The sequence below is a fragment of the Saccostrea echinata genome, unplaced genomic scaffold (assembly GCF_033153115.1).
Source record: "Saccostrea echinata isolate AGI-Se365-2 ecotype Australia unplaced genomic scaffold, CSIRO_AGI_Sech_v1 ptg000054l, whole genome shotgun sequence".
Lineage (NCBI taxonomy): Eukaryota > Metazoa > Mollusca > Bivalvia > Ostreida > Ostreidae > Saccostrea > Saccostrea echinata.
The window spans coordinates 57,557,087-57,581,997 of record NW_026889803.1 but is presented as its reverse complement, the minus strand read 5'-3'; the positions used below and the strand labels follow the sequence as shown (position 1 = coordinate 57,581,997).

Here is a 24,911-nt window from a genome sequence, read left to right as displayed (position 1 = left end):
TTTTTAAAGTATTTGTATTGACTGATCTTATGAGTCAAGGAAACTAGATCATGTAAAAAGACTTTAATTTCCCTTATTAATTAGATAATTCATAAGAAAGCTGTAATTAAAAAGTCAGACAAGTTGTTCACTTACTCTGACAAATTTCTCTTGCTCCTGAAGTTCCCTGTAACTTCCAATAAGGGTGAAACTTGAACGCTCAACTCCCAGATTCAGTTCAGATCTAATAAAAAAAAATCGGTGGGATATTAGAGAACATATCTGTATCTGAGCAGATCGATTAAAATGACTTTAAATTTTAATTATTAAACTTGTCAAGCAGCATAGATAAAGAGAAATGCATCCCTAAGATAAATGTATGAGCAAACAAATCTTGTACATCTTTAATTTGTAAAATATCGATAGAATACTGTGAGTAAAGTAGCCAGAAAATTGAGAGAGCTATATGTGGCATAGAAATACGAATATTAAAAAAAAATAAATAAGTACTTAAGGGAGCCGACTGTCTTGGGTTTTATTGTGTGAAAACTACAACAGAGAAACTTTAATTTTATACCATATGTAACTTACACTGACTTTAGTGTACAAGCCAAGTTTAGGGAAAATCTATCGTCTAGGTATTTTTAGGAACCGTCTCAAAATACAGGTACATTTACTATAGGATTATATGGGGAAGTGCCAATTTATCGCACTTCAAAGCAAATTATACACTTACTACAATAGACTTTTTGCTCAAAGTATAATATGTGATGAGTAATACTATACTGTACATTATATGTAAGAAACACAAATTCTACCTTCTGGTTTCCAGAGGGGGCATCTCAAAATGTCAACATTAACAAAAATTTCTTGTTTTTATGGAGTTTTACAAAATATGACAGATACAAAAGATTTACATAAAAAATAACAAAAGTAATTGAGAGATTCTCCAATGTCTATGTTTTAAATTTAAAGAGCTTATATTGTATACTTTTTCTTTTTTTTTTAATAACATTTTTATGACCCCCTCTTAAAGAACTTCAATTTATCATAGCGTCACAATCACACTATTACGACGTCAATTTACCTATTGGTTGAAAAATCGTTTTAAAAATCAGTTATATAGATTTGTAATTATATTTCTTAACCTGTGATTTCTTAATTTTGTTAAATTTTACTAATTATGTGAAAATAGTTGCTATAAAAGAGTAAATACGCTTCATTTTACTATGATGCGCGAAGTACTGCGCAATGGAAACCCCAGTCGGTCCCTTCATACTATCAGCTAATAAGAAAATTAATAAGAATGAATTTACCCGTAAGAAAAATGGTCAATCTGGAAAGGCTCACTGGCATGGAAGTAATGTCCATGTGACTTCACACTTTCAAAGACGATTTGGTCAAACAATTGAACCTAAATGTGCAAGACAAAATTCTGTTAAAGGAAGAACAAGTGATGATTTTATTTATTCATTTTTGTTTACAGTGAGTGGAAAATTAAGGAACTGCTGTCTCAGCTGTTGAGACTGTAGCTCTCAGCTTGTTTGTACATATGCTAAAGAAGAAGAAAAGTAGTACCTGGATAAAAACATTTTATTTTTACTTATACGTTTACAGAACGTTTACAGATATTTTCTAAACTTGTACCTACATGTAGTAATCCAAGTTTTGCTGAAATCAGATCAAAATTGCAAGAGCAGTAGCAATTTTAAAGATTTTCACGTATGTTTTGTATTGCATCACTGATAAATTAAATTATGAGCCATAGTTTTAAATCATGTGGACCAGGTTTTATTGAATCAGACCAAAACTGTAGGAGGTGTACTTTTTAAGAGGAATCCAGACATTGTTCTATGTTATTCACCATGGCAACATTTTTCACCATAAAGAGCATTGTGTACCAAGGTAAAGTATATAACTGTGTTCCAAGTTTCATTGGAATCAGAACAAATATGTAGAAAAAGTAACATGTTGAAAGAGTTCACAGAAATGTCTATGTTCAGTAACCATGGCAACACATTTCGTCGAAATCCAAAATGGATATACAGATTTATGTATAATTGTGTAGTCTACTAGTGTAACAAATCTTATTGGTTTGGATCAAAACTGTAGGAGGATTAGCATTCAGACAAACGGACAGACAGAGGGACGACGATCCCTTACTTTTGCATAATTTCTTCTGGGATTCGACAAGAGCTAGAAGACATGGACAGAAACGTAACTTTTCAAGCAAAGCTTGGTTTTGTTTATGTTAACACAGCAAAGGAAAAAAAGTTATTATTAATTGCATGAACCAAAACTCATTATACTAAGCTTTTTGTGTAATTGCACTCACTATTTCTCCTTCAGATTTGACCTTGTAACGCGGAAGGATTCTGAATTGGGCGTTCTTGGCGTTGTACTCGTGGAGCGACACCTGTAAAAAGGAAAAGATGTAACTCCATATTGTTTGTGGGAAACCTCGCAGTAAGCTACATTAACAGAATAAGACATTAAATTAACCCGAAATGTGCCCATCATTTAGCGGCTTCAATAAAGATTGCTATGAAGAACAATTTTCTTGTTGTATGCTTACATGACAGAAATAAGATTTGCATTATTATTGAGATTCCTTTTCTTTGTCTTTCTGCATATAAAAAAACGTTTAGATGTTTCTATACCTTTAAAAAATGTTATCAATTAGAATTTTTTCCAAGACTTACCCATGTTTTATGACAGACTGAGGTCTTTACGCTTACTTTTCATTGGATAAAATAATATAAAAAATCTCTGGTTTATAAATGTTACGAATACCAGAATGCAAAAATTTAGAAAAAGGAGAGGAAAAACTTTATATCCGGGAAATTTATTTTGCTAAATGAAAAAAAAAATGTGATGATTTAAGCATGAATTAAGGCATATCTTTTTCATAGTATCACTTATCGACATATTTTCAAGTTTATTAAATTGTTACACATCAATAAGCTTTATTGAGAATAGAGCTTAATTACACATTTCACAAAATATTCCTATTATCTCCTTGACGAATAATGTTTTGATTTCTATCATATATTCAGTATTGTTTGCAAAATGATTTAAACAATACTAATCAGTTTAAAACACCAATTTATTGCTCTTTACAATGATAAACTATTAAACTCTTTAAAAACATATTATTTAAAACCTGCACATGGGTGTTATTTGTCAGACATAAATGCATTTTTTTTTTATTTTCGCAACTGATCAAGTTGAAACTCCTTCGATGATGTGGCGCTGGGATAGGAAAAGAATGTTTAAGCTCAAGAAAAACGACATATGTAAAGTCGATACCAGCCATCTTCAGCCGCCGTACTGACTGACCTTCATGTTGTTTTTGTCCTTCTGACTGGTTTGTGTCGTACTCATGTGAACAAACTTTCCTGTAAACACATGTTTCAGCTGGAAGAAAATGACAGAGATAATTCATTTTCATTTGAAAGAAACGGTGCAAAAAACAACAGAATGTCGAGCAATGACAAATATGATTTACAAGTGCCATTGTATAACCAAAAACCATAAGTCCGAAAAATGTATGTTTGTTGCAAACATTGCTTGAATACTTTTCTTCTAAGAAAGTCTGTTACATTTGTAATTTTTATATTTTTCCCTTCTATGATGAACAGTTGTAATTGATAATTGAATACGAAGAGACTATTTATTTCTCGTTACCTGTACAACTTCCCCGTATCTCACGCGCTTTCCGTGTTGTCTCTTTTGCTCGGCCTCGTTGTCCTTGTTTTCTGCTTCTGCTGCCAACTGTGTTGTAAAATATTACTAATATTACTATGCCAGTTTTTATTAAGTTTAATTGTCATATGAAAAATAAATCATTAAGAAGTTTGCACGCATGAATATTCTCCCTATGGTACGGAAGCTAAGACCTTGCTTTGCAGATATTTGCTTAACTTGTGATTACTTAAGAAAATCTAGATAAGAAGAATTGTACCTAACAACTTTATTACTTGTTGCAATGAAATTTTTAAAAAGTTACAAGAGTGGGTCCTTGTATGGAATTTTTTCTGTATAAGATCAGTATTTGACTGATACCTTTGTTTGTTTGAGCAGACCGCGAGAGCAGTGCTCGGGATTGTCTGACTGAATTGAATTCATCCATTTCCTGTATTTCTTGTTGAGCTTGTACCTATTCTGGATGCACACTTGGAATACCACCACTGAAACAAAGGTCGGTCAACGATAACATCGGATAAAATTATATAAACCATTTTCCATTTTGTTTAGGAGAGTCACAATGTTTTGTACGTATTGAATTTCAAAATGTGTACAAGTGTGCTTCAGTACTGAAATTCACAATACATAGAATATTTCCCATTTATTTCAAGTGTACTATGGCAGTAATCTCAGGAAGTATCAAATTCAAATCAATATCATTTTTACATTTTGAACTGATGTCAATTTTTTGTTTATCATTACTGTGCAATTTCTATTGACATATTCCAATGTTACGCCCTCGTAATGAAAAGTGTCAAATTCTAAATAACGAGTGTCACTCGTGCAGAGTACATTGCCTCGGATTACAAGGGTGAGATAGATGTTTGCAGAATAAAGTGCAAATTGTTTGTTGATTTTCAGCTGACACTAATGATAAAATCATGATCAACACTACAAACAAAATTGAAACTAAAATCAGCTGAAAAAAAATTATCTGAATAAAACGATCTTTAAGTGCACAATTCCCTCTGTCAACAGAACACGTTTGTGTTATCAGTACTCACTCAACTTTTACCGATCATGAAATTTTCGAAATAGAATCGACACTTGTTTGAAAAGATCTGAAATAAACATTTGTGAAGCTATTTCTACTCTTTAAATTACATCATGCCTAGAAATATCTCTGATATCTTCAAAAATCAGTATCCCTATTACATAAGAAAAGAATTTACAAAAGTTGGAGAGAAGATAAAGAGAGTTGGTTTGGAAGGGGGTTGGGCATTATGATATTCGAATATTATGATAAGAAATTGTTATTAAGGGAGAGGAAGATAAGACTTTATGCTGCTATGAAAAGCTTTAAAATCCCTTTTGATTACCGCGAATCCCTGTATATATGTACATTCAAATACTCGACATTTTTTTCTACATTATCTTCAGGCTTCAGATGAAGCAACACAATCATGCCTTTTTCTCTCTTGTCTAAAGCAAACAATTGCAAAAACACAACCCTTATACATGTATAAATATCACTTTGTCGTCTTACCTTGAGGGTTTGGGATATTTCTTGGTCTATTTCGCTCTTGATTTGTGTAAATGTATAATCCATTATTGGAGGAACTGTAAATATCACAGAGCAATCAGATTGACTTGTTTACGATATTCAGAAAAATAATTTCAATGATTGTTACAATTTAGTTTATGCATTAGTTCTAGTGTTAAATGAAGATATCTATACCACAAAACGCAACCTTTAAAGTTGCAATTAAAGTAAACATGAAGCTACACAAGGACATAAAATGCATACTTATTGCAGCAATATGCATGAAGTTGGATTGTTAGATTAAGACAAAGCTTAAGGCTTCTAGAGGTTTATGTAATGAAGAAGTCATTGAAACTCTTTTGAGGCTCTTAATGCTATTAGCAGTAAACAATTATCTGATACTTAGTAGGGGAACCGAACAAATTGACTCAGGCATTAACTGCCTGTTTGTGTTATCCTGTCACATCAGCGTTTGATTATGGAATCAGCTTGACGTTTTTAAGTGTTACTGCTAATACCCGAGTCCTTGACATGGTGTGACCATTACCAGAAATTATACAATATTTACTTACCCATTTGAAAGCAAAACCAAATGAAAATGAGAGAGGCTTTTATGTCTTAAAGTATGGTACTTGTTTTCTTTCTACATGTGTACATGTACTATGAAGATACTTACCGTTTTGTGGTTAAATATTTTAAAATATGTACATATTCATACAGGAATAAAAGTAGAATATTTTTATTATACCATTGGTGACATTATGAGCTATATTATTTTAAAATATGTACATATTCATACAGGAATAAAAGTAAAATATTTTTATTATACCAATGGAGACATTATGAGCTATATTATTTTAAAATATGTAAATATTTATACAGGAATAAAAGTAGAATATTTTATTGTACCAATGGTGATATTATGGACTGTATTTGTATGGAATCATTACTTTTTTCAAACTTGATTTCTTTTTCATGTTTCGTGTCAAAACCTTTTCAATCCTCCAATTCCAGATAATCTATGTTACAACAAGTGAATTTTACAATAAAATACATAAAAATAAATAAATAAATAAAATTGACAGTTTGATTTGAATTTCTTGCCAATAGTCAAAAGCTCATAAACACAGTTTTAATGCTATTGCTAGATAAAGACAAGTACGAAATGTACGAGATGTTGAAAATGCATGAACAACTTAACAAGTTTTAGTATTTTTTCCCCTTGAAATAACTATCAAGTAATATGCATACAAATTGAGTTACGATGTCTATCGTATTAGAATGTACACCTCGTTTTAGACAAAGTTCTCATAAAGTCAGATGAATAATTGTTTATGTAATGACAGGTAGTCTCAGACTTCACTATTGAAAAGTAATAGCCTAACTAGAACGCATATGTGTGACCATTTTGAGAAAAAAACATTTTTTATGAAGGGTTTTAACAAAGAAAAGTCAATTTTAAGAGTGTCTGTACAATTAAAAAAAAATTATGAACCATGATGCAAAAATATATCTGTGACGAAGAAAGTTCTCTTTAAATATTTTGAACGAGAAATTTTCTGTATATCTTTTCAGTCGTAACGGTCAGATCATGAGTTTGTGACATGTGCAAGCCATACACATAAATACAAACATACAGTCGAAATAAGCTTTGATGCTTTTGTAATGTAGTTTACAAGAAGGCAACGAAAAAACAATCTTTGAATGTGAATGTTTTCTTACATGTATATATAACACAATGTTTCCTAAAAATAATACATTTTTTATAATATCTAACATTTTTCAAATTTTGTGAGGGATACTGTGGTATTCTTGTTATCGTTTATATAAATCTTATTCTGAACGCTAAAAATTACTTTTTTCAAATATCTGTTGCACTGTATGCAGTAAACATGAAATTCATGAAGCCTTCAAGACTTGCTGCTGGGTCTTTATGTGAAGACGATTAGTGACGTGTGAATGTTTGTTGATGATTAATAAAATATGGATCATCGAACGTTATCCTTGTCGTTTATGAAGTGTGCTTTCATGATGTCAGTTTATAGGTATCGGCATCACATTTATCTATATGCCCACTATACCTTTAACAATTACGCTACATTTACCGGTCTTAATCAACACCAAATCCTTGACATTACATTGTATGAAGTACGCCGACCAAATTGTTTTTCACATTTATCAAACATTTTTATTCTATTATGACAGATTCAAGACAAATTATTATTTTATAATTTTGCATTGTGAATGTATATTTCTTTTAGAAAACTTGTGAGACTTATTTATCAGTTTGTAAATTGGAAGACGTATTCATTCAGACCTACTGCTTTCTATTCTATTATCATTAGCCCATTTCCAGGCCAAGTGTATCCACTTTGTACATTAACTGAAGAGCTGTAATTTTTCTTTATCAAAGAAAACAAAGTATTACAACCAGGAAAAATGCAAGTCATTAGTTTGTAACAGCGAGGTATGACTGTTATATCTTCATTATATGATTTAAGCATATGTATAAAAATCTATTAACAACTCACAAAATATCTGCTGTTTTCTGAGGTCAGTATAATGAGAATATATACAATTATGTATTAATAGATATATTCCGATTTGTTATTAAGTGTTAAGATTGCTAAAATTGAAAATCACTAACAATTAATTTTGCATTGAATTTAAGTAATATATTTCTTGATATAATAAAATTGCCAGAAAATTACTTCTCGCTTAAATTATATTCCATGTTTTAGGACAAATCGCTTAATTTGTGTCTCGCTAAATATTCCACTTAAAAATATTTTAAAAGATTAATGCGTTTACATAAAAAGAATGATGGAAAATATGATAATCAACTTTTTATTTAGTCAATTACCGTCATCGTATGTGTTTATTGCATCTAAACACCAACTGACCCAAAATCAATTGACCGATACATTCGACAGATAACTTATGTTTCCCGAAATCTCACAGTCTTGCAGATACTTCCTTTACTAATTAAAAATGTTTAAAAACAAAGAATAGATTTACAGCTTGATTGTTTTGTCTTTGCAAAGAACTATAATCTGTGTAAGAATTTCTAAATATTAAGTTAGTCAATGGAAATAAAGTCTGTGCAATGTCCTTATCTTTGTTATCAACATGGATCAAGTGAAGTTTTTATTTCTGAATCGAACTTCTGACCGACGTATTAAAGATAAGCGGAAGGTTATACTTATCAATGAAATCAATTAACAGATCGTAAATAGAGTATTATCTGCCAATTATCTTCCTTTTGTAAGACGTGACATAAATTTTTAAGCAATTGTTATTGTGGTTTACGGAAAGAAAATGGCACATTTTAAACTTTTCTCCTAACTTTATTGTATATATACCCATTTTACTGCATTCAAGATAGAGCTTCAAGCACCTGGAGTTACGTTTGTTGTAATAAATTACCATTCTAGACATAAAAACTAGCCCAATGGCGGGCAGTATGTATATAATTTTCCGTTCTTCCTTTGAATCTGGGTCTTTTCTGATCATCGAGCAATGATCGCCTCTATTAACAGATGCCTTTTAGCAAAGCATACTGACCAATGCATGCAGCACCTTTAATCTTCGTCAGACCACTGTCTTAATGCCAGGAACAATCCCCAAATCTTTGTAATTCAGCTCTTTTATTATTTCTTTTCATGGACCATAAAGATGTCGCCATTCTTATCTGAGATATTCTGATGTTTCTGTACTTAAAACCCTTGCACAGCCATTTTGTTTATCATTTAAATTCAAAAATAGTTTACATTTATTACGATTGAACAGTTTGGGAGCTGATTTAATGGATTTATATATATCTTTCTATTTGCTTTATATATTTCGGCGTAGTAATGTCTTTTTTTTTTTAAACAAAAAGGTCTACTATGCTGTGAGCATATTATAAATCATTTTTAGAAATCATTTCTACATCTTACTATTCTTTTGTATACACGCCAAAATTTTTTTTTACCTGTGAATACTCTGGGCACATCAAAGACAAAGAATTGCGAATTGCTCATTCAATTTTCATATGGGTAAAAAAGTTGTAATTTTGATAGTTCTTCAATGGCTACTGGTATATGCATTTCATTTCAAGAGTACACGTGGAACATTATCTGATTTTCGCAACAGCTGATTATTTTTACTAAACAAAAGATGTACTAAATAGACTTTTTTTTGTAAATCTAGAAAATGTGGATACTTGTAATGATTCGAATGCTTTTTGAACTGTGAGCTAATTTTTATGCTGAAAAGCACATTCTTTTCTATTAAAATTCAATTCTGACGTCATATACACTGTATAGTGTACGTACAATGTATTCCATTGCATTGTTAGGAATATATGAGAACGATGAGACAATATAAATTGACGCGCAAATTCTCTATGTTAATAAGCAATTCTATTTAAGTTTAGAAAAATATGCTAGATTTGAAGTAAAAACGTTTTCTCATATTCCCGAAATGCAATATCCCTCAGCACCTAAATGTCTTGGCGATTCTCGTTCCCGGCGCAGCATACATAAGGTAGTGACTGTTTCTTTGCCAAACACCCGGCACTAGAAGTGAAAATCATGGGTCTTTCGGATAAGACCTTAAAAAAAGATGCCCAGGTAGGCGTTGGCACCATAAAGAACCCTCACTGTTCAATAGCCCTCAGTGCCGAGTACAGGTCTAAATTTGAAGTTCTTCACTGCTATATTGTGACATCTCTATATGAGTGAAAAAAAATTTTGATTGGGACGTAAAACAACACACACTCAATCAATCATCGGCGGGTTTTCTACAAATGGCTCCGATAAGCTTAATGAAACTTCACAGTTATGATAAATAAATGTATATGCAAAATGAAAAATTCCTAAAATTGCCACCGTAAATTGTAAATGGAAGCACTATATATAAATAATTTCATTTTCCAACCGATTTTTAAAACATAAATGTAATATTCCTTACATCAAGTCAAACTGATTTCTGCAAAACCTTGGAATAAGTTGGATATAATTATAGATATCATAGTTACAAAGAAAACTATTTTTTTTCCTTTAAAGTTATTTCAAAACTGCAATGATGTGTTAGTGTCTCCCAAACTTTCTGTGATTAAAAATGTCTGAATTGGCTGTCATGAAACGAAAAGATGTAATTCTGACAATTGAAATTATGTAGAATTTTTTAAATAGTACTTGCTTACTCTTCTATAGACAGAAACTGCAGGAAGAGTAGCAATATGAGGGTTTCAAAGAAATCAGTAATCTTGGTAACTCTGTTCATCAAAATAAAATCAAAACCTGATAGATTTCTGTATCTCATTCTTTTTTTTATTATTGGAATCTTATTAAAAATGTATGTGGATAGGCATTTTGAAAGAATTTTAAGGAATTTGACATTTTGATAACTAAAGCAACACTGTTCATCATCATCATAAAAAAAATCAAACCAAAGCCAAATACTAGTACGCAGTTAAGAAGGGAAGAGTTTCAACATTCTCATTATAATCTTTCTTACATTCAGTTCTATAAAAATGATCGACATTTCATTGTCTTGAAAGATCAAAACATAAAAGGGTAGGAATTAAAGAACCTCAGTTGGTGATTTTGGGATACTTGCGATAATATTAGATTAAATTCTCGTCAGACTTTAAATGAATTTTAATTACGTATAACTCTTGCCAATAACCAAAGTTGTTTTCCTTGCCCCGTTTTATATACCGATCTTTAATATTTTACTGAAGTTAAAAAAGAATTTAAAACCGTCGTTTATTCCTTTTATTTTAATGCCTTATATGCGGCTTCATGAAAAGATGAAGAATTTCAATTATGAATCAGACAAATTTCTCCTGATTGGAGCGAACTTGAAAAATTGATAATTAAAAAAAAAATCTTTCTTTATAATTAAATTTGCAAAATGCTGGTGCAAGAGTTGTGCCTTTTTCTTTTTAAAAAAAAGGGTAAGATAAACAGAATGGATGACAGTGTGTGGAGGTAGACGTACCTGGACTGGGAGCTGTATACATATCCTTCTGTCTCTTCACAATAGAGACAGATGTAGTCTCCAATACACAGATACTCGCCCATGCCGGGTTCCTCACTACAGCCATGAAGCTGCAAAAGACAGAAATACAATTACTGTAGTAAAAAAAGACAGAAGACTCATCCATCAACTCTGAAGAAGGTTTTTGTATCTCAGCAGTCTGTGTAAATATTTTTCTTGGATGAGAGTGAAATGAGGAGAGTTTTAATAGTGTTTCAATGTTCAATAATAAAGTGATTATAACATATCTTCATTCTTCATCTTCTTTCATTATGTCATAAACTGATTAGTACTCTGATAAGAAAAATAGAAAACGTGTGGTTTCAAGAGGTTAAATTTTTCACGTCTTGCAAAATATCGCATAAGAGTGCATATTGCCTTCGTTATTTACAAGTACTTACCCATAAAATATTTATGTAGAAAATTCACTTTAAATGATAAAGTACATATCACAAAAGCACTCTACCAGAAATGAACTAAAAGAGTAATTTTTAGGGAAACTTTTTTTTCATGTCTGCAAAATTGAATATAAAGAGAAAAACTTGGAACCACGTTGGTTTCAATTAGGCGGTGTGAAATATGCATCAATTGAAGTGGTGTTTGTAGATATCTCTGATACAAAGAAAAAAAATGAATTCTAGACCTACTTCTTCTTTGTTTCTACTAATTAGTCTGAGATCTCAAAAATCATCTGTTGTTTGATTATGTTAACAGAAAACAAGATCATGTAATAACTGAAAATGTAGGGGTGAATCAAAGAAGTTCTATCATCTTCAACATTAACAGCAATATTAATGATAAAGAGGTCTAAAATTATTAACATTTATGACTTCGTGATTGATTTGCTTCCCAAAAGAAATTGTAAAAGGAGCAGAAAGGAGACACAGGGCATGATAGAACTTTGCTTGCTGGTTCTTTTTTTTTTTTGCTATGAAGAATATGTATTGCCATAAAATGTTACATATGTACATATATATCTCAGTGCATCTTGAAATGGAATTAAAAAAAACGGTAAAATGATAGGATTTTCTTAATACATACATGTAGTTGTTTCTACATTTAAAAAATCTAGGAACTCATATATATATATATATATATATATATATATATATATATATATATATATATATATATATATATATATATATATATATATAATTTTTCTTCAAACCGTATCCTTACGTGCAGAAGAATTCAGGAACGGATAAAAAAAAGTCATAGATCGCTGTTCTTTATAGACAAAATCATTTCTGACATATCTCTCATAAAGGGCTTAGATTTGCATTTATTGAAATGCCCTTGATTTGCCAAAGCGTGTTTTTGTCATATTATGACCCTATAGTAGAAGACTATTTGAGTATTTGCAATTGACACTTGTTTGCTTTCTTGACCGATAGAAAGACGTCCCTATGAGGAAATACACAGATTTTAAAATAGTCATCACATACAATAAAAATTCTTATGAATTGCACAGTTTCATAAATATGAATTAAACTTTAATATGACTTTTATTCAATGCATATTCCTTTATTCAACCTGCACCTTTTTTTTTACTTGAAAGGCAATTAAACTTCAAAATTGTGTAAAGTACTAACCTATGATTTTAGGATGTCAAGTGTATCAAAATTAGAAAATAAGCATTTGAACAGCTTGAATTATTCGTACTCAACATCATAAAAACATAGCAGATAAGAATCTAGATTAAAAAGATGATAATAACAGGGAGAAATTAAATCACAATAATTACAATAATTGGACCTTAACAGGTTACCTGTAATCAGTATATATTGACTTGTCATTACTCCGTCAAAGATCCTATTTATAAATGTGATCCAAATGCAATAAGTTATTCTATCATTACACAAAATTGTGTTTTTCCAAATCACTTTATCATAAATATGAATTCATGTAGTAATTTTAAACACCATAAAAAAATCCAAAGTCTACGAATTGAAATACTCGCGCTACTGACACAAAGATAAATCTATCCATGTAACTATTGCAACGGTCGGTAACTTGTCTTAAATATGACGTCGATAATCGGGCCTCGCGCACTCAGCAGACGGTTGCCGCTGATTTTTTCGAGAGCTAAAGCTTTTGGGTGAGGATTATGGAAGCTTAGCACCTACGCCTTTTACTGAAGTTGTTTACTTATGATACTAATATAAGGCTATCTGAAATGATTTTAACACATTTCCTTTAATCTAGTTTACAGCCCCCCCCCCCCCCCCCTTACAAAAAAATCGAAACAAATATTAACAAACCAAAACGGTGTCAATATTTTAACTCTTAAAGAAAAAAGAAAAACAAAACAACCATATCAATCCAAACATCGACATTTATTTCTTTAAAATGTTAAAAATAAAAACCTGGAGAACAATTTGTAAAAAATGTTTTCTACTTCTCAGAACTTTGTTTACATTGGATGTTATACTGCCCAAACACGTTATGAATTTGACCTGGTAAAGATAATTGCTTTGATGTTAATATATCAATATTAACCATCAAATTCCATGGAGAATGAAAGCGTTACATTAATCATTTTACTGAAATAAAAATAGAGAATATAGAACGACCATACCGACCACTATTACGTTTAGGACTGTAAATATTATCTATTTTTATGTGATGCATTTGTTTTCTCAAAGGTTTTTACAGTGTTTCAAATAAAAGTTACAATTATGGTCTGCATTTTAAAAAAAAAATCGATGTTTACATTTTCTTTTAAAAAAGTTAATATTTTTGTGGTTTGAATATTTGCATTAAAAGGTTCAGTATACATGTATTCGGTTTTCCATTTTTTTTTTGTTGGTGGTGGTGGTGGGGACTCCTCTCCGATAGATGGCCCGCCGGATGACCAACGCACATTTGACCGCGACATACGTGTATGTAGTTGACTTGATTTATAGATATAAAAAAAGAGGTCAAGAAAACAAAAAGATTAGACCTATGAACCTTTGAGGTTAACCTTTTAACCAAGATTCTAGCGATTATGAAGCTAGTAAAGAAAATTAAGATTTATATCAACGCTTGAAACTGATTCTATATCATAACATGAATCTCTAATGCCGTAATTTAGTCTATAAACACAAACATAAAACCCTTAACACTAATGCTGTGCTTGGTATGTTTGGTAGCCTCAGATGCTTCGAATTCACACCTCCATTCTGTTTGAGAGTGTCCCACCCCCTGAAGATCAGACAAGACCAGCCAGGGCATCAAAGTCACAGAAGCTCAACCTACACATATCAAATATCTGAACGCCAAACTTCGGAATTCCAACTTAGTAACGCCATCGTCCAATAATTCTATAGTTCTCCGTGATTCATATAATCGGGTTGGAGGAATGCATACCAAAGGAAGACAACCAGACTCTGATTATATAAAGGTTACGTCAAATTCTGACAGATAAAGATTTTTAATTCTCAGACAAATATGATGAATTGCTTTTATTAAATTCATTTCTAAGATTGGAATAAGATAAATCACAAAAAATCTGCTCATAATGATAATACTGGGAACAAACTAAGCTATATTTTAATCTCTGTCAACCATACAAAGCAACCAACAGCAATTGACTTTTTCTGCCTTTTAAAACGTTATGCAATGCCATTAAATGGAGACCTAGGATTCTGTTTTTTTTTTGCTTAACATTACAATAAAGATTGTAAAAGAACAGAGTAAGATTTATTTTCTCTATGTTATCATATTGAAGTAACTTTTAATGTTTTATTAGCTGTAGTATGCCAATTTCATAAAAATGAACATGATTTTGTATTAAATTAAAGCTTATGTTTATGTAAAAGTATATACTAGTTTTGCAATGCATACACTAGTCATACTGTCTGAAACTATATTCAAACAGTATTGATATAATGATGCAAACTATTTTTTTTTTTACAATTGTAGTTTTATTGGAATATTATAATTAATTTTAATTAAGATTCGTCGTTTACATAATTAAGTTATATGAAGTTCGTTTCAAGTTCTATTTTATTTAGTTGGTCTTCTTCGTTTTTGTTCAGTTTTCCAGACTTCATATAGGGAACAAGGAAGAACATAACGCCAAGGATCAATTGTTGCACAAAAGACTAGAAAGTGACATTAATTATGTTTTGGGCACAATATTCTGAAATTTATAAGGAAAATTATTGGAACAAAATGTCAAATGCTTAAGAAATAAAGTACGCGTTTTCGTGGATGCTGCAGAAAAATCGCCGAGGTCAAGAAATGTTGTTTTGAAATACACATGTATAAAAGCCGAGGTGTAAGCATTAGGGTATCCTGCAACCATTCACTACAACGAGAACTTTAGTTCTTTTCTACTAACAGCTCTTAAATAGGGATTACCGTTTCCTCTATAGAGAACCAAATTAGGTTACTATGTCGCAGGATCTGCATCTGTTAAAGGAGGCATTGATATGGTCTAAATAAGCATTATTACATTCTTGAGGCATATATTATATTCATTTCACTTTACAAGTTTGATATATATTTCTGTTCTGATAATCTTTAAATGTTTGAGAATAATGTCCGCTGATTTCTTTAATACCATCAATAACTGTAGTAGAATTAATATCTTGATTGTTTTGGATACCATATAAAGAGAATCAATTGATATATCTCGTTAGAGAGTATGAATTGGGTGAATTACTAGTTATAAAATCAGTGGAAAATTGGTCAACTTCTTTAGCACATTGAATGATGTTAACACATTAATCATTAAGCTATCCCCAACTTAGTAAAAAGTGGATAGGCTGCTTATTGGAAAAGCTTATTGGTTTAGGTTAAAGTCCAAGGTAACTTCATTGATAGGTTTGAATATTTGACTGTGCATACAAGACATGGATTTAGAACATTTTTCATTGTTGAATTATGAAACATCTTTAAAAAATGATACAGTGCTAAGAATTGATTTTTATAACCATTGACCAAAGCTTGATTATTTCTCGTTCAAAATAGCAAAGCTACAGACAATTCAGAAGAAAAAAAAATGAAATAAAATGTTATAAAATTCCTTGACTGAATCTTAAAGTACTTATTTAAGAGCAATAAATTAACAAAGGATTGTGAATAAAGAAATTCAATAATTTAACAACATATGCAACTTGTAAGATACCTCCAAATCGAAAACTAATGGAAACAGCGCAAATAGAAAACCACAGGGTTTAAAGATATTTGACAGTTTGGGGAAGTTAGCAATTACAAATGACAGTCTGATGCAGATGTTTATGAATCTAACGTTGATAAGATGCCTGGATACTTGAAAATTCGATGGGACGGGGTATTAAGCTTGTTAATAATAATTCAATAAAATCATTGTATCTGGAAACTTCACCAGGGATAAAGCCTTTATGCAGCTGTGCAGAAATATTTCTATTGTTACTTGAAAATGTTTTATTTAGTTATAAAGTTAAATGAAAATACTTATTCATGTTTAAAGAAGCTCTGGACTGTTGAATATCATACATATTACATATTGTATAGCGTTTATCTCTCTTAGTATGTCTTCTAATACGACCGGCATTTCTTAAATGAAATACAAGTATATCAGCTTGTTCAAATGTTCGTAAGACGAAACGTGAAGGCTTATTATAGAGTAAAATACAATGTAATCAGTATTGCTTAGTTACACATTTTCATCACTCTCAATGTTTTTAGAGATTTAAGAAAAAAAGCATGTTTGTTGTTAAATAAACAATTTACATACTTGTTTGCTCTCTCTCTCTATATATATATATCATATAGTTTGAGTTTTTCATTTAAATTTGGATTTAATATATATATATATATATATATATATATATATATATATATATATATATATATATATATATATATATATATATATATATGAAAGCTTTTACAAATTTGGATTCTTTTTCTAACTAGTTTCTCCTCAATTCTGATTTACAAGTATCAATAAACACGAATGTTTGTGTTGTCCACGAAACAATTGGTTGAGGACCTAGATGGAAGAATTCATAAGGCAGTAAAATCTTATAAGAATGTACAACAATTGCTGACCAGCATTATTCCTTGTTTCTGGACATGGCATGTACTACAATGGACTACACTATTTATTCGACAACGGATCTCTCAATTCCATCACAGATTACAAATGTTGTACGATCTGTACTTGATAATATGATACAATGTTGAAGCAATAACAATGTTAGGGAATTTTGCTTTTAATTTCCTGCGTTCTGACCTCAGTAGGGCGCCAAACATAAATTCCCAACTTTTAAAAATAATATCAAAATACATAATAATCATTCTATATGATTTCCGTGACCAAGTTACCAAAGAAATAACCTTGGACGGCTTATCTAACATGTCTTAACTAAATCTAAGATAGTACTGTCCGATGATTTCAGACAATATATTCAACGTCAGCTACTGCCCTTAAATCTGCCCTGCTTTGTAATGTTTGCTTGTATTGGCATGTAAATCTCCATTATGTACCAAATCATTCAGATATATCGATATATTATGCAAATCAGATGTGGATATTTAAAAACTCCAAGGAACTTTTAGACAATTTGAAACCATAAAATTTGACCACGATCAATAACATCAAAATGTACGATTTTTAAAACACTTTATACAACCATTAAAGTCAAAGCTCTTTGACATCATAGAAAGCTGCTTTGAACTCGTAAATTTCATTTGCGAAATTATTTTATTAAAAATTATTCGGATTGTACACACAAGTACTCCGAAGTTGATACTAGTATTGAAAAGATGCTTGAGTTTCCAATTGACAATATCTATGAAGTTTTTGGAGATCAAATCTTCCAACAATCTTTCGGAATTTCCATGGGTACTAATTGCGCCCCGTTATTAGCAGACCATTTTTGTATTCATATGAAGCAGAATTTTTCTAAAACTTCTGCATGAAAAGAAAGATTCTCTTGCTATGGCCTTCAATTCAACATTTAAATATATAGACGACGTTTTATCAATTGACAATTTTCATTTTCATTCCTACGTTGATTCGATTTATGATAAAAGATACCATAGAGTCTGACACATCTGTTTCATATTTGGATATTTTACTAGAAAAAGACGTTAATGGTAACCTGACAACAAAACTTTATGATAAACGTCATGACTTCAACTTTTCTAATCTGAACTTTCATTATATACATGTAGGTAACAAAATACCATTATCACCTACATATGGAGTTTACGTCTCCCAGTTCATTCATTCAAGAACATGGTCTGTGTACGAACAATTTCTAAAAGGAGGCAAGCTATTGACAAATAAGTTGATGAAACAAGAATTTAAACAGTCTCGTTTAAAGTCAAAATTTTACAAATTCAATGGTCGATACAATGGCCCTGTCAGCAAATACAATCTATCATTAAAGCAATATGAGCTGCAACTTGGAAATTTTTGTGGCAAAATTGTAATTAGCAATTTCAATGACAGGAAAAAAAGAACATTTATAAACTTCTGTTGTTCATATTTGCGATGGAAGAACTATTTAGAGACTTTGATCGAAGCAAAATTACATTATTGTCGTCTTGTACAATATTGATTTCTTATATAATACTATACATTCCATTGTACAAAAACCTTTCTTCTGAAAAAAATTTAATACTTTATTTTAGTCTAATTGATCATAAAGGTTTAAATAACATACATATTTATCAAAACAGCACATTTTAAGCAAAATAAATTCTCAAAAAATGCAGCTCATATTGCTTTAAGTTGAATGTTGACTGAAGATTTTCAGAAAAATTGTTAGGCCATTATTTTCACGCCGATTTCCGTTTGCCTGATCATGACAAGGAGCACACGGCGGTTGAGACAGGGGATGCTTACTCTTACATGGCACCTGATCCCACTTCGGTGTTTTAAGAGGTCCATGTTTGCTCTGCTCCAAATCTGTATTATTTTAATGGTCTTTTGAGCTTGATTACTGTTCGTTATCTTCATACTTCATTATCTTGTAGTAATACTGCAAAATAGCGCGTAAATTACACATTACAGGGACTATTTTTTTGTTTCTAAAAGCAGCACTTATTATCACTAGAATAATAATCATCATGTTTCAGCAAGCAAAACCATCAGAAGTGAGGACGAAAATCAGCATCAGCTGCAAGGAAAGCTAGCATTACCATCGACAACTTACAGATAGGTGTCAAATGATTTTAATTGCGTCTGACTACCATTAGGCAACATGTTTCCAAGATGTTTTTTTTTTCAAAAAAATATGCCAGAACTATAAAATGCAATCAAAGTGAGTCGAAAACAAATAAGGTTAAATGTAATAAGAAAGACAAAGTTGTTCATTACATAAAAATGACTGAAGTATATTGATTTACAGTGATGTAGACATGTCAAGAGGAACAGAATTACTATCCCTTTCTATAGCTGCCTTTAATTTATTATAAGTATAAATCTTTTAATGTCTTTTAATACAAAAATTATAAAACTATTCTAGCTAGCTGTAGAAAAAAAGGATTTCATTTTTGGAGCTGTGATATGATGCAAAAGGAATATCTATAATTTTTTTTAAATGAACGAAAACTTTCATAACGTAGGTTTGAAAATGATCATCATTCTGTATATTTTAAAGTTTACATTAAAGGTTGCATTATAAGGTCAAATGTGACACACTAGGTGGAAACTTGTCCTGTTTTATCAGAGTAAGGATTTAGACAACCTGTAAATAATTTGCTATGTCCAGATCAAGTAAACAGAAGTAGCCATCGATATAAATGTTTTCAACTACTAAGGACGTTTTCAATGCTTGGCCAATGTCGGAATCCCAGCAGGACTTATCTGGTAACAATGTAGTAATCTAGGCTAATGGAGATTTATCAGGAATGTTAACAAAGGTATAGATGTTAGGTATCTTATGATCATTTATGTTGCTGTAACCTCTCTCTATTTTTCCCTTTTAAAAATTTCTTTGATATAAAAACAAAATTTTATCCTTGACAAATGTGTTTTCAGAAAAAGAGAGTGAAAAAGTGATCATCTTTATGAACAAAACCTAGTGATTAGAACAGCTTACAGGCTCGGTCTGTTTAGTAGCTAACACAATATACACATACAAGTGCATCCACCAAGAACAGCAATGATAATAGTGTATATAATCATAGAGCTGTAAGGGGACGTCTTGGAATTAATTAGGCAAGTGTCTTCTATGCTTAACTTTTACACACATAAAGCAACGTTTATTTCTCAAACTTTGCAGACATAATAATAAATATTTTTATATTAGAAAGATACTTAAAATCTGCCTAAGATCTATCAAATCAGCAACAGTTACTAAAGATTTAATTACTTACCTCCGTATCCCTGTCATTGCTTGTGGTCAACGTTAGCAAATAACTGTCGTACTTCATTGTACTATATACTTAACTAGTACTTTATTCAGTACAGTACCAATATAAAAAGAACATAACCTCCAATAGATTGTGACCTCCAACAATGAAACAAATTGGTAGAGCCTACACAGAATAATACATCTGACAATGTAGAGAGAACTATAGCAAAACGACAAATATATTCTTGCTCAACAATTACACAGCGGTAGCTAATGCGGAGAGCAGGGTCCTTCCACTAATTATATACACAGGGTATTCATGCTTCAGTGCAACATTGCTGTTTGATGAAAAGAAACTTTTTTTCGGCATTAGGACAAATATATTGTGGATAATAGACATCGTTACCTCGAGTCGGAGTTCATTGTCAATTATAACTATCGCCAAATCAAAAAAAAAAAAGTCATCAAATCATTTGATAATTAAATTTCATTCATTGTAGTACGCAAGCAGTATATGTATATCAAAGAGCTACTTGTAATTATTTATTCAAATACACGTATGAGTGTACATTCCACAGTTCTTTTTAATCACAAAACAGTTATATACTATATGCACTTGAGGTCTAGATGAAATGCAAACTCTACGTCACTGAGATAAAATGTCTTATTAGATAGAGTGAATGGATTTTGAATTTTTGCGCTGTGCATATATGCCGTATTGCAAAGTGCATAAAAATAATCATTCAGTGTTAAGTTAACAAGAAACATTTTACAATAAAGTTTTTAAGTTAGTAGAAAAAATCTATATTCATAGCAAATCTGTAGTTTTAATTGAAGTTTAAAGCATATTTGATTTCAGATGAGATTTTCTGTTGCATATGGGGTTTTTATCGCCCAGTTGATTCGATATGCAAGAGCATGCTCTACGTATGTACAATTTCTAAATCGTGGCACGCTATTGACAAACAAGTTGATGAAATAAGAATATCAACAGCTTCGTTTGAAGTTATCATTTCGCAAGTTTTATGGTCGATACAATGACCTTTTCAGCAAATACAACCTATCACTAAGTCAAATACTGACTGAAGTTTTTCATACTGATTGTTAGGTCATTTAGTTAGGTCAGTCGCGGCCGAGATTCGAACTCACGACCTCCCGATCACGGAGCGAGCGCTATACCGACTGAGCTACCGTGAACGGTACTGTTTTACAAAAGAACTTAAGACTAAGACCAAAAACTTCAGTTCATTGTTCAAAATTTTTCAAAAGTGATTTTCTGTTTAAAATTTCCAGCCTAAAAATATCTTTCTACATTCCTTTTAAAAAGATAAAAACCATTTTTAATTTAGTGTAAATTAGAAAGTTATGAGCAGAATTAAATTTTGGTCTTAGTCGTAAGTTCTTTTGTAAAAAGGGCCCCTTGTCTCGTCTCTGGCTTCACACATTATGAACCCTTGTATATGGCTTGATACACTAGGATCCCTTTCTCCTGACTGGACAAACTAGGAACACTTATGTCTGACTTGACACTCTTGGATCCCTTCTTTCTAGCTTGACATTTACGGATTCTTTCTCCCCGTCTTGATTCTAAAGGATTCCCTTTTCCTGGTTTGAAGCTGTAGGGCTTGAAAGGTGTTTCTTGTTTGACACACTTTCATCCTTCTTTTTTGTTTCATAAAATAGGATTCCTCGTTTTTGGGGGGAAGATATATTAGGACCCCGCCTCTCTTGCAGCTTGATACACTAGGATTCCACCTCTCTATACTCAAATACTTCGTAATGCCTTATCTAATTAGCTTATTATCTGTGTACTGATAGAGTCTTTCTGTTGTTATTTATTTTGATAACAAGTTGACTGGATAACTTTACTGTGCCAATATTTTCTTTGAGCACAGTGCCCCATAATAAACAATACAAGCCATAGTAGCCCCCGTTTCTGCTATATGTTTTATTTTTATGTTTGTTTGAAAGGATGAGTAGCACTAGGTTGTAACAGCAAAACATGTAATCACTTACTAATCATAGAAAAAAATATTTCAGATTGTATTTTTAATACAATCAAAGAATTACCTTTTACTTAATTTGAAAATTTAACACAATAACAAGCGAATATCTTGTTACCTTAAAGCTACATTTCACTTACACACAAAAAATAGCATGTTAACTATTGTTAAATTATCATAATTCGATAGTGAAATACGTACTAAAGACAACTTATGGGAACAATTATGAGAAGGCTTACATCTTATCTTAACAAGATTTTAAAAAAAAAAGGTTTAAAAAAAAACACATCAGAATTATACGTACATAAAAAGAAAAGTACTCTCCCTTAAAATTTAATGATTAATTTTGGTTTCGTTTTCTCTATCTATTATAGTTATCGGTTCTTGTGTCCATGTGTTAGACATCAGAATTATTTTCCTGTTGTTAGACTCCAGTAAGGAATGACCACTATTTGTCTGCTACTTTGCAGAACAGTAAGACATATGCGCTCTTTTTATTTTTGCTTCCTGTGCGTGCTAATCCTTTACATGTAAATAAAACCTCGGACCCTAAATACGTTGAAGCATGTTGGAACTATTACAACGTACTTAGTATACATTTTAAAATTTAAACCGTTTTATAGCAATTTTAATTTTCAAGTCTGGAAAAAAAATCCTGTTTACATATTTGAAGCTTGAATATTTTATTAAATTATTTATCTTAGCAAAAAGGGACGATTCTACCAAAGAAACTATGTCACAACTCCTCTTTAGCTGGACAGTGGATGTAAATGTTTTTAATAATTACCGAAACTTGAAGACAACTATAAATTATTTTTCTATTCTTTGATAATCCTTGTTTCTTTAATAAAAAAAGAGAACAGGCATTCCTTTTAGACCTTACCTCAGTGTGAAGTTGCCGTAACATTTTATGGTACAATTTCAGCTGATTGTGAATCTCGCATCCAACACTATCCTCGTCACTATCGCTACAACTCTCACCATTTTCGTCGTGAATTCGTATTTCTAAAGGTCTTTCCATGTTTCTAAGACCACAAATATCAAACTTTACTTCAAAAATACACCAAAGTTTTCATCACTGCTGTCATGCCGCTTAAGTTCGATACACATGTTTGTCGCATGGTATTGAATTCTTTTTGTTAGAAAGAATGTCTAATTTTTACGGAGACTTATGACAAAGATATTCACATCCATCAAATGAGTAATGCATAACCGCTTTTTAAGAGAACTTTTAGCTAAAGACAAGTATAATTTGTTTATGAACATCGCACCTGTACATAGTCCTGGCACTCTAAACAATATATGCACAAGCAGTCGATACCTTGTGTTTTAACCTCTTGACAACAACTGCATCCTTTGAAACTTGTCAATCGTCTAACACCACAAGTAGTGATAAAATGTACTGCAGAGATCTAACCCTTTTGATGTAGACCAGAGGTATGCAATAGAGTTTCATGGATGCCACACAAATTCTACCACTGAGCAAATCTTCATTAGGCCTTGGCAGACAGAGGTAATTACATTTAGAACATAACCCTTCAATGAGTTACAAGCCACTAACTCAGACAGGGGATTCATAATGCTAGCGCGTCATCACAATGCATAATTTTGTTTGTCCTTTTTGTAATATTCTAAAGCTAGTCCTTTCTCTCTCGCAGCACCAACATTTTGATTTATATGTGCGTGGTCTTTCAGCCAGCCAGTCCACGCATTCTGTCATTAAAATATACAGTAAGCTTTATCGTGAATCATCAGTGCTTGCAGCATCACATAAAGGTTTTTGAAGTCTAGTTTGCAATGGATTAATCCAATGCAATTACAGAAATATATTAGAACGGATTTAATTCCCAAGTTAGCCATAAAATGATAGGTACCATGAAAGTTAGTATCTATGCCATCTAATATTATGTGACGCATTAATAAACGCAAAACATGAAACCCAGTAATAGCCTTAATAGACAAAATAACTTGTATACAACGTCTGACATGTCTACCATAAAGCTTTGTAAACCTTTTGTATATACTACCATTTTGTAAATTTTGAATTTACTAGGTGTAGGTAAATGCGAAAGTTATCATGTAAATTTTGCATTTACCTCCACCTAGTAAATTCAAAATTTACAATATGATAGTACAATTTTTCTTGCTTTCTTCTTATTTCAGCGTTGTTTACTTTTTGGTTAAAAAAGATTATATTTTGAGTCGTAATGAATGAATAACTTCAATACATGTATCCGCAATGGATCCTACAAGGTTTTTTTTGAAGTTTTTGAAAACAAGAGAATACAGAGAAACACGTGTCAAGAATTTGGAGGGAGTTAGGGGAAGGTTATTTTACTTTTCTCTGGACGCTAATTTAAAAAGGAAGCTCCTGGGGGGAACAGCGGG

The 24,911-nt window shown here is 31.3% G+C and overlaps 1 protein-coding gene across 1 annotated transcript in view; it reads right to left on the bottom strand.

Annotated features, from left to right (window-relative positions):
* LOC133171786 (inositol 1,4,5-trisphosphate receptor type 1-like) overlaps positions 1-24,911 on the bottom strand; it is a 65,211-nt gene that overhangs the window by 23,590 nt on the left and 16,710 nt on the right. Inside the window, exons 2-9 of the mRNA XM_061306587.1 lie at positions 11,198-11,307; positions 5,213-5,286; positions 4,045-4,169; positions 3,667-3,753; positions 3,319-3,396; positions 2,315-2,395; positions 1,296-1,393; positions 136-223 (exon numbers count right to left, since the gene is read on the bottom strand). Of these exons, the coding sequence (XP_061162571.1) occupies positions 136-223; positions 1,296-1,393; positions 2,315-2,395; positions 3,319-3,396; positions 3,667-3,753; positions 4,045-4,169; positions 5,213-5,286; positions 11,198-11,307 (741 nt within the window). The remainder of the gene's footprint in view (positions 1-135; positions 224-1,295; positions 1,394-2,314; positions 2,396-3,318; positions 3,397-3,666; positions 3,754-4,044; positions 4,170-5,212; positions 5,287-11,197; positions 11,308-24,911) is intronic.